The 10,898-nt window shown below is 40.7% G+C and overlaps 2 protein-coding genes across 4 annotated transcripts; one reads left to right on the forward strand and one right to left on the reverse strand.

Moving 5' to 3' along the window:
- Positions 1-1,001: 1,001 nt before the first annotated feature.
- On the forward strand, positions 1,002-4,114 carry LOC112278864 (WD repeat-containing protein GTS1). The gene is made up of 8 exons (XM_024512721.3): positions 1,002-1,281; positions 1,699-1,906; positions 2,002-2,094; positions 2,450-2,524; positions 2,763-2,873; positions 3,059-3,150; positions 3,339-3,423; positions 3,631-4,114. The coding sequence occupies exons 1-8, from the start codon at positions 1,178-1,180 to the stop codon at positions 4,018-4,020; spliced, it is 1,158 nt and encodes a 385-aa protein (XP_024368489.1). The 5' UTR covers positions 1,002-1,177; the 3' UTR covers positions 4,021-4,114.
- A 422-nt stretch (positions 4,115-4,536) lies between these two features.
- Positions 4,537-10,685, reverse strand: LOC112278863 (CBS domain-containing protein CBSCBSPB3). Of its 3 annotated transcripts, none has more exons than XM_090248209.1 (15): positions 10,411-10,685; positions 9,878-10,282; positions 8,767-8,932; positions 8,177-8,309; positions 7,743-7,913; positions 7,493-7,571; positions 7,214-7,330; positions 6,936-7,002; positions 6,546-6,651; positions 6,307-6,365; positions 6,065-6,198; positions 5,607-5,767; positions 5,330-5,415; positions 5,106-5,195; positions 4,537-4,897 (listed from the first exon to the last, which is right to left on the reverse strand). In XM_090248209.1, exons 2-15 carry the CDS (start codon positions 10,069-10,071, stop codon positions 4,703-4,705), a joined length of 1,758 nt encoding a protein of 585 aa, XP_090104335.1. In that variant the 5' UTR covers positions 10,072-10,282; positions 10,411-10,685; the 3' UTR covers positions 4,537-4,702. The 3 variants fall into 3 exon arrangements, with proteins under 3 accessions (XP_090104335.1, XP_090104334.1, XP_024368487.1); XM_090248208.1 differs by having other exon boundaries at positions 9,878-10,294; positions 10,411-10,460; XM_024512719.3 differs by lacking the exon at positions 10,411-10,685 and having other exon boundaries at positions 9,878-10,368.
- Between the last annotated feature and the right edge of the window lie 213 nt (positions 10,686-10,898).

Consider the following 10,898-nt stretch of genomic DNA (forward strand, 5'->3'; position numbering starts at 1 on the left):
AACAACTAAGAATCAAATTGGTTTTAATACGGTAAATTTTGATTAAATTTTAAAAAATAATCAAGTTTGATGTTATTAGTTTATATTGGCATATATATATATATATATATATATATATATATGCAGAGATTATGTAGAAAAAAAATCCAAAAAAACAAAATAAAAAAAAAAAAAAAAAAAATCCACCTTGTCTTTTCTTGTTGTGATTATTAGACTAATATTCTTAAAGAGTGATTTTCTTAAATCTTAGTTCTTTAATAAAACTTTGGATGCACTATTATGTAATAGAATAACTGACTACTCATCAATCAATTTTATCAAGTGAAAAATTGTGAATATATAAAGGACTTTTAAAAATTATAAAAAATGGCATCTTGAATAGAAATATTAGTAAAACTTGCAATATAAATATAAATAAAATTCCAAGAATTACTAATTTTTTTTATTATAATTATAATTTTTTAATCTTTTCAACCATAAAAGTAATAAAATTATAATAATAATAAATATATTGGTATAATAGGATCTCTCTTTAATCTATTTATATTAAATCAATATAAGTATGTATAATATATATAATTATTCTTTTATTTTATATATTATATTAATTATTCGCTTATTTTACATATTTAAAAAATATAACATGGTGAAACAACACTAACATTATGCATGACAAACATACTAAAATCCTATAGATAATACATTGTATTTCAGGATATTTTAGTTAAACATTTTTTTTTTATTAATCATTATTGAAATCAGCTCAACTGAATAAAATTTTTTAAAGTTTTTTTTAGGGGAACGAATTATGATACACTTCCAAACCATGTTCGGTTCTACAAACGAAACTGATTCCCCTATTGCGAATTCACGTGGATGCTTCATCCATACAACGAATGATGGGATAAAAACGGCAGAAATTCGTGGATGAGAAAACGGCCTCTAAATTTGGCGGCCGATAGAGGAATCCGACAACCGCCACTATAGGGCGGAGATCGAAAGTGCCACGAAATTCAACCCTCGAGGGTTCGAATTTCGGCGAGGGGATTGCATGCGACGAGTAAGGAATCACATCGCTTGGAAAATAGTTACTTCATGCGCACAGGCGCCGTCGTAATTGAAGTGGGTTTGGGCCGGAGAAAAGAGGAGAAGTGAGGAGACGGAGACGGAGGTGAGGATGGGCTTGCCAGGCGCTGTGGCCAAGTGCAAATTGAGCACCAGCATTCAAGCAAGCTTTGGTGTCCCGGATGATCCCGACTACGTTTTCGACATTGCAGCCAAGTGAGTCAGATTCCTCGACTTCGTATTTTATTTAGGACTTTCCGTATTGTATTCCCTGTAATGCCCAAGCTTATTGGGTAAGTTCTGTCGAGAGATGAGTTTTCTGTGAGGAGTTCAGGTTTTTAGGGCTTTGGCTTTTGAGTTGTAGCTGGCTCGGACATTCTTAAGATTCCCTTGTTTTTCGTTGCGATGTTTTCTTAGGAGCATGTGCTTTATGTAGTGATGGTGACAATTGTGCTATTGGATGTTGCTCCTTAAACCCTAAACCCCTGGGCTAAGGGTTCATCGAGCCTTAATTGTTTTTTCTTGTGATTACTTGTGGTTTTCATGTTCGGTTTTGGTAGATAAGTGTGCATTTCAGTTACAGCTGTTGGTTGTTGATGAGCTGTGGCTGTTGTGGTGCGTCGTGATCTGCAGTGGAGATAACACCATAATGGCAGCCTCGCTTTCAACAAATGGAATTAAATTATATGGTCTGGCAACGGGCCAATTTCTGGGGGACTGTATTGGACATACCGACACGATTTCGGACGTTTCCTTTTCTGATGCAGATTCACCTCATATGTTGTGCTCCTCGTCGGCTGATGGTACAGTGAGGGCTTGGGACACTCGTCTAAGAAAAGAGGTAACTAACCGCATACCTCATTTTTATGAGCTCAATTATCTTGGATGGTTTATTTATCTATTTATTTAGTAAACCTTGTTGGGTTGCCGTCGCAGGTTGCAAGTCTACGGTCAGAAAACCAAGAGTTATGGAGTTTTGATGTCGGGGGTTCTACTCAAAACTTGGTTGCTTCTGGTGGCAATGCTGCGGTGATTCACTGACCTTTGTTCATCATCTTTTGCTCTAGGACTTTGGATGTGTTAGGTTGGGATCTGAATTCAAATTAAGCTCGACGACCCCAGTACTAAATGTTACAGTTACGTTAATTTTGGTCGCATGATCGCATTGTTTTTAATAGTGCTGAAGCATTTAGTCTGTAATTGCCTTTCAGGGCGAGTTAAATTTGGCGCTGCTTATTGTTTAGTGAAGCTCTTGCCTCGTAAACTAATATATGTTCTGAGCTTTTTTGTTGCAGTTGAACATTAAATCACTGTGAATGCTGGGAAGTTATGAGCTTGAGTACCTTCTCAATTTATTAAACTTTGTCTTGCTCTGCCACTGCAGGTGATATGTTGGGACCGGCGGACAAATCGCCAAATAGCCACATTAGAAGAATGCCACACAGAAGCTGTTACGCAGGTTCACTACGCTTCCCAGTTGAAGTTGTGAGGTGAACATTACTCATGTTCTTAGCTTCCCTGCTAGGGATCATATTTGTGTCTCCAAGTCAGGTAGCATTGTAGAGCATTGTACGACCCACAAGTTTAGAGCGTGAACGTTTTGAGTATAAAGAACAATACACGGAGGACAGGTACTCTATTTCCTCGGAATGTGTGCTTAACATCAATGATTTGAATGCTTTTATGTTTCTCCGTAGGTTCGCTTCCATCCGAGTAAGAAGGAAAAACTGGTGTCTGCTTCAGTAGATGGCTTGATGTGCGTATTTGATACCGTGAGCGACATCAATGATGACGAAGGAATGGAATCTGTGAGTGTTTTTGCACAGTAACTCGCGGTTTTCTTCATCTATGCTGAAGATCATTCACAGCTCCTGTAGCTTCTAGGTGCAATTCTTTGGACTTTCCGGGTCGACTTTTCTGATGCAATAAGATAGTTCATCAGATTGTCACGATAATCTTGTCGTTGAGGTTTCGAGGGTTTTATGAGTTTCAGGTAATGGGCGTGGGAACCTCTATCGCTAGAATAGGATTCTACGGAAGCAATCGTGAACGGCTTTGGTGCCAAACACATATTGAAACAGTGAGGTGAGCTTAACTGCGGGGACATACCTGTGACTTCTTGGGATTCCAATCCAGTTTTTGATAAAGAGACTAACTGTAATATAGCTCTTTCGATTTGCAAGGAAGCAACAGTGAATTCTTCTTTGGTTTCAGCTATGAACCCACTCATGTGTTTACAGCATTGAACCTGAATTATATTTTATTTGTGGCAGTTCTTGGAACATTGAGGATGCACTTTTGGAAGCTGACTTCACAGATATCCGCTCCGAGGCTTCAGCCAATTGGAGTTACCCCTCTGTAAGCGTCTCTCTTGATTGTGCATGAAATTTTTATTTGGATAGTCTTAGCAAGGCCTCAGTGATGAGAAAAATTAATAACTGAGAATAAGTTCTTGTTTTGAAATAGGTAGCAATAGTTCTTTTGTCTTACAATTCAAGCAGAACTCGAGAAGCCGGTTTTTCGAAGTTATTATTGAGCTTCGTGTTTTTGAATTTGGCTGTGCAGGTGGATTATCTGATACGCTGCCACTACATACCTGGATTCGACACGCTCTGGCTTATAGCCGGGACCCAAGAAGGAACAATCGGGTACTTTCCTCTCCACATTCCAGTGAAGAGGTCAGGCACAAATGATGCTGCGGCAGTTGGACCAGCCAGTGCCGTCTTAGAAGGGGGCCACTCTTCCGTGGTGAGGTCTGTTTGGTTTCCCTGTGATGTAGGAACAAATGCTGACACCCCTTTGGAAGGCCTTTTCTGTTGGACGGGTGGCGAGGATGGACGGCTTTGTAGATGGAGTGAGGATTGTGATGCAAACGAAAGGAGCATTGCTTGGGTTTCTAGTGGGCTGGTTGCGAAAAGAGCTGGTCGTTCGAAACTTAGGCATGCTCCTTATTGATTCCAAAAGCATGGTGTAACATAGTTTTCTATTGACAATTGTATGCACTCTCCAGTTCCAAAATATCGAAACCGTGATAATTTTCAGTTCTTTAGTTGCGGGTTTTTGTATGATACGGTTTGAGACAGTACCATTTTAAATTCTTCGGTCTTGGACATGTATTCAAAAAGACTAGAATAGGAGGTTTTGATATTCAAACTTTTGCAGGAAATTTTACTAGCAATCATTACTACAGTGAGTGAATATTAGCAGAGGGAAAAAATATGGAAGACCACGCGTTGATAGGAGTAGTCGAATAAAATGTTGTGGAAATAATCAATCTTTACAATTGAGAAATATCTTAAGCATCATCGCATAGATGTGGGTGCAACACAGCTCCATTTTGAAGCGTAGTAATAGTCACTGCAAACACCTTAAAAGAAGCAAATATGAAGAAATTGCAAGTAGCAGATCTGTGTGACAAGCAAAGCCTGGCAGTGAAAAGGATCTTGTTGGACTAAGAAAGTATGCCGTAGATATCAAACGACCTCTTGAATTGGTGAAGAAAGTCGCATATCAAAAATGCTTGCTCTCGGTATAATGTTTCCTTAGAATAAATCTACGAACAAAAACACTTACATAGTGCTAATGTGCCTTATTCTGCATAATCTCATTTATCAAGATAGGTTCCTAGATGAAAAAGTCAAGAGTTTGAGCGGCGGAAAAATAAAACAATGCTCACAGCAACTACTGCTACACTGCCAGCAATGATTGCTGTGTGCATGCCTGAAAACCCTTGAGAGGTTTGATAGGGTTGCACTGCCTGCACAGGCTTCAGGGGTGCCGAGACTTTTTTACGCCTTGGCTCTTGTGGTTCTTCCAAATGGAGAGTCAACGCCTGCATCAACAGCACATTCATCAGAGCAAATAGTAGAAAAGAGAAACGAAAACAAGTTTATGTCCTTGGTTGCAACTGCCAACCATTTCATAGATACACAATTTGACAGCAACACCCACAACATTCGAGTTGATGTCCTCGGTTGTTGAAAAGATCTACCTTCCCCAGTCAAAAGCACACACAGAACTACCATACGGGGTGAACTGACCTTCCACCCACTAATGCGAGCAAAGTTGACAGCAGCCACAAGATCGGAGTCAGTGCCGAGCAGAACTTTGTCACCTTCGTCGTCCACATACTGCAATAAGATCACCCAGCATGACCACAATCGTGTAAGTACATAAGTGTATGCAATTTCAGATGGCAAAGAGACAACAGAAAACAAAAATACAAACAACCTCGAATAAGTGTGCAGAACACAAATGAGCGTACCATGAGGCGAGGAAGACGAGTGCGATCTATGTCATGACCAAGACGCTGAACTATCATCGACATAAGTTCGGTCAAGCTCTCAGATCCTGCGAAAGATCAGAAAATACAATACAATATTAAGAAGTCCTGAACAGTAACAACTTCGCACCGATGCAATGAAGCACATGCTCAATATTTTTGTGATTGCGTAGTCCACAGAAATCCCACTGTTCAATTTTGCGTTATTCTCCAAGCCGAGAAACTTCATTTATTAGAGATGAAGTTTTCCAATGCCCACCACAGTTGAAGCGCTGATTTTGCTCTTTTCCATCGCTGCCAGTCACCTTCAGCTTGAATGCGAACTGATTACCGAGCCCAAATGACGGATAACCAGATTGTCTTTCTTGATAACCAGATTGTCTTTCTGAATATATATCAGACTGTCGAGCAGAAAAATCACTACGAACACAAAGACAAAAACCTTCTAAAGATTAGCCCAACATGACCAAAACATTCAGAACTCACCCTCTCAGAAAAAGTGAATCTCCAACTAATGAGCAAAACAAGAGGGAGACGGACTCTTTAAAACAAAATTAAAAATTTGAAAACCTAGTCACCCTTGATAAATCAATTCTCATAACCGAATTTTCTTCAACCCAGAATGTATGATCTCTCTTGGTTTATGCAATGGACACATATTTCATCGGTCCAGTGCTTGAACAAGCTGGTCCAGTGAGTATACTAACAATGACCAACCTGTGAGAATCATCATCTTCATCAGCAGGTTCTAGGGCCAGAGCAGAATCCCAGAACTTTTGTAACATATTTGTTGCTTGATCAGCACCTCCACCTCCACCACCACCACCAACACTACCAGTTCCTCCACCAACCTATCGTCACCATAAATTCGCAATTTTAGCTCACGTTAAATTTACGGGAAAAAACAATAGTATCTTCCTAAATGCAATTATTTGTAACAGGATCTATTTAGCACTTACGGTTGCAACAGCACCATGTGTAAGCTGTAGGACATCCACACATGCCACAATATATCCATCTGTACACAACAACAGGAACAACCCGTGATCTTTCAGAATATGACGTTTGACATAAGTGAGAGATAGCAATTCAACAAAAAGCATACAATATGATTCAAGAAAAAAAAGATAAGAATGTCTTAAGTTAACAAAGATATAACGTTAGCACTTGTACAAGAATAAGCAATACACATGTTTACCTCGATCTGTAACTGGAAGATGGAGAAACTTGCCATCGTGCATGGTGTGTAGTGCGTCCACAAGAGTGGTATCCAAACCGGCACATTCAGGGTTGGGTGTCATGACCTGAACATGAACCCAAATTACTTTAGGACTGTCACATCAGGGGGTGGGAAGAGAGCGAGAGAGAGAGAGGGAGGGGGAGGGAGAGAGAGAGAGAGAGAGAGAGAGAGAGAGAGAGAGAGAGATTACAGCTCCTACAATCTGACAGCGTCAGCTAAATATGACTTCTGTAGACAAACAGACTCCATGACCGTACGAAACGGCTTCATGCATTATTAGAGCAGACATTACAGTTGCAAAGACAGTCTCAAAAAGAATACCAAAACATATATAGAACAGAAACAAACCTTATCCAAGGTCGTCGTTTCAGGAGGTAAACCTTGCGCAACAACTCTCATCAGGACATCCTTTGAGCTACAGGCATCAAATCCAACAAGATAGTTTGATTGAAGCAAGGCCGTCTGAGGGTAAGCAGGGTAATACATGTGCAAGTACGGTAACAAAAAGAAAAAAAAAAGAAAAAAAAAGAAAAAAAAAAAAGAAAAAGGAAGAAGTTCTATACATGTTTGCACTCATCTTTTCCCAGTAGACCACTACGGCATGAGCAAAAAGATAGCGCTCTTACGTAAGAATCCCCGATGGTTTATTGCTGAGCGAAGTAATAATCACTGAATTCATCCGATACTCTTTCATTTTTCTGGTCGCGGCAGAGACAGTCTCAGATGGTGAACAGGTTGGCACTCTGAGACAAAGACAATGAAATTTAAAATGACCATTATGACCTCGCATTGTATCGAAAATCCACAATATTCCGATAAACGAGAATACACAATCATCTCATAACCCCTTTCCGTGGCTAGAATTTTAGGTGCTGAAAGTAAAAATCAGTGAAAAATGAACTCACTTGGATCCTTCCGGAATAATAGATCCTAGAGTAGGCCTGAACATCTTGTCTCGAAGATTCTCAATAAAACTTGACTTATCTGACAGAACCAAGCAGCCAACGACTCGTGAAACTCAATATCTTTGATCAATCGCGTCATAAGACAAAGCAGCGAGAAGAGCGTACCAAGAAAACATCCACTTATTCATCACAAATATGGTGTGAATCTATAAACACATTTTGTGCTGATTACGAGAAGTACCATGCTTACCTGAAGCATTATTGCCCCACTCACGCTCCACAGATTCAACAGCAGCTGCAATTGCATTGCCTTTTTCAGCAGCCCGCTCCATGCGAGCAATAGCATCATAGAGACACTTGGTGATATCCAGAAGTGCGACAACCTCTCCCTTCTCCACCACAGGCAAATGCCTGAACTTGCCTGTCACAAATAGAGATGGGATAGTTTAAGATGTGCTCACATCTTCCACGACACTGAAACTGCGTAGTCGTACATAACACGGATGATTTACATAAACCTGCTAACAAAGATTACCAAAATTGGTCCTCAGTTTCAAACACTAGAAAATGCTCGCGGAAAAATACAGTTTTATTAATCTAAAAGAAACTACGGCTCAAACGCGCCAAAGCATGCAGGAGGAGGGTTGAAATTATGGAACACGAAAGAAAAGGAGCAAACAGTACCTTGAACCATCTTCTGTAATGCTTCCACTGCAAGAGTATCGCCCATAACGAAGACGGGATTCTTCGTCATAACCTTAGACACTAAAGTCTCTTCGGGCCTAAGTCCCTCAGCAATAACTCGTGTGGCAACATCCTGTGAATCAATGATGATGACATTGAATGACAAGTTCTATTATAGATGAATGAAGAAGAAAAATAAATAAATGAAAATTTAAAAACATCTACAAAAGGTTGCGACTCACAGCAACAGCCATTGGACACCTAATCCACAATCGAGTTGACGAACCACAGAGGCATGAAGGCAGTGTGCCAAGTTTGTTATGTGACCAAGAGCGGAAACACACCCGGAAAATTATTACTACTATTATTATTATAATAAAAAGAAGAAGAATAAGCAAAAGACTATCATTTGAGGAGATAATGCAGTATCAACAATAAGAGAGTTCGGTTGAAGCCTAGTTACAAATATCAACACAGGCCTCACTGTAGCGTGAACTTCCAGAATGATTAGAGCTATTCCCTCCATTTAGACGAGCACAGCTGCCTGTACACCCTACACTGCTACCAGAAATGCTAGCTGCAAACTGTACCTTATCTGTGATAATGCCACAAAGAAGCGCACTGCTATCAACAAGCAAAGCAGCATCCACTCGTCGAGTAGCCATTCGACGACAGGCATCAGCCACAGAACTGCCATCAGAAATGGTGAGAGCTCTCGACAGCCTCAAACGTTTCACTGTTCGTTCTCCGGGCGGTCTGCAAATCAAGTATTCATATTAACTTCCTTTCGCCTCTCAATAATAAGAGGATAATCACAAAGACAAAATCAAGGTTGCCTGGCATGCAATCACTGTAATCATGATTCGGCACATGATTAAAACAAGTAGCGACTTCATTGAACATTCTTTGATATAAATACGAAACTGAGTACACAACACATCTCCTCCAATATTTCTATGAATATCAGCATTTTTAAGGTAACAGCAGAATGACCATTAACAAGCGATTAATCAAAGGATACAGTACCACCCATATCAACATTTTAAGACAATCAAACCTGCCAATCGTATGAGATATAAGTCGCTAGACAACTATACAGCAACCGTAACAGTTGAATTTAGGAAGTTCAAATATCCTCATCTAACAAGATGTTATGTTCTTAAGCTTCTAACCAAATTGATCAAGTTGAAGGAGTAACGCAACTAAAAGGCCAGCACACTCTGATTCTAAATGCGATCGTCATGGACAACTCACCTGTGGCACTCAATGTCAGACCTAGATAACTCTCACTTCAAAATTGACATGTACTTACAGTGAACCAATGAGTATAATTAAAAAAATCTGATCAGACGTGAGTCGTTTCGACCTGGAAATGTTTGATTCTAGCTACCACACTAAAGGGATCCTATTAATATCCAAGACAGCTGATGTAGAATTAGCTTGGCAGAGATCAAGAATGCCACAACCACGAGAAACTCAATACACGAAAACCGAAGACAATACAATGAGATCGTCTAATTTAATCCTTCCAAACCCTAGAGATCTAGCCAAGCATGTCACACTTGGTGAGGCCCAAAACTTCAATTTCCCAATCAAAAAGCAGAAAATGTCCTTTGCAACTCTTCCCATACACAGAAAGTGATGTTCTTCTCCAAATAAACATCACTCTCGACATTGTGAGACAAACACACAAGAACGTACACAGATCGGGCAGGCTTGCGGGGAAGCGAGACGCCATTGCCCAAGGTGGTCTTCTTCTGGCCACTCAACGGGCCAGGGATAGTGCCCGAGCGACCGCTCTTCTGTGACGACATCGGGGGCTTAGTTGCGGATCCTCCTCCTCCTACACCTCCTTCAGCTCTTCCCAGTAGCCCTTGTGAAGCTGTAGTGCTCATTACAAGCCTTCCTCGGCCTTCGAGCCCTTAGTCATGTAGATACTGGGGTTGTCACACGCTTTCTCACCGCCGGGCTTGGAACATCCGTGCTCTCACGCCTGAATCCTCGCCAAATTGCACGCCTGCTCACCCTAACGAGCCCTATCCGGCGCCTTCTCCCTCCCGTCACCACACCGTAAAACCCATTTCCCTCCGGCTGTTTATCTACCTTCTAATTAAAGCCCTTCCGCAAAACAGGCAACAGAATCTCGTAAGACATATGCTCAACCAAAACAAATCAAAATAACTCAAAACATAATAGCTTGTAAAAATGGGGGAAAGGGGGGGGGGGGGACGAACAGAAAACTGACAGCTTCAGGTTTGTCATGTTCTAGAAGGCGAGTCTCCGTTTCAAAACGTGCATCCCATGGCTGTTTTCTGCTGAAAGGAGACACGGGATGACGGAGCGAGGAAGGTCAATAGCAGACGCAATTCGCCGCGAAAACCTGGCAAGTAATGGCTCGTTGGAAAGCTAAAACGGCGATGGAGGTCCGAGGCATGTCAGCTCTGGGGGATTTCCTTCATGCCTGTCGCTCCATCCATTCCTGATGCAGCGGCATCGCTGCACTCCGAAAACCGCTTCTCAAGCTTGTTCATCTGTTGTTATGGTTCTCTTCAACGAAACCATTTCACTGATTTACTTCGTAAAATTCGTGTTACATCCTCTTTGATATTTTTTTCTATTTTTGACTTTTTAAAAACGTGACGTGAAATTTCGTGATATTTGTTTCAAACATTGTATCTTTGAGTTTCTGAATGTTGTTTGATTGATAGTTTGATGATAATTA

Source organism: Physcomitrium patens, chromosome 2 (assembly GCF_059467195.1).
Source record: "Physcomitrium patens ecotype Gransden chromosome 2, ASM5946719v1, whole genome shotgun sequence".
Taxonomy (NCBI): Eukaryota; Viridiplantae; Streptophyta; class Bryopsida; order Funariales; family Funariaceae; genus Physcomitrium; species Physcomitrium patens.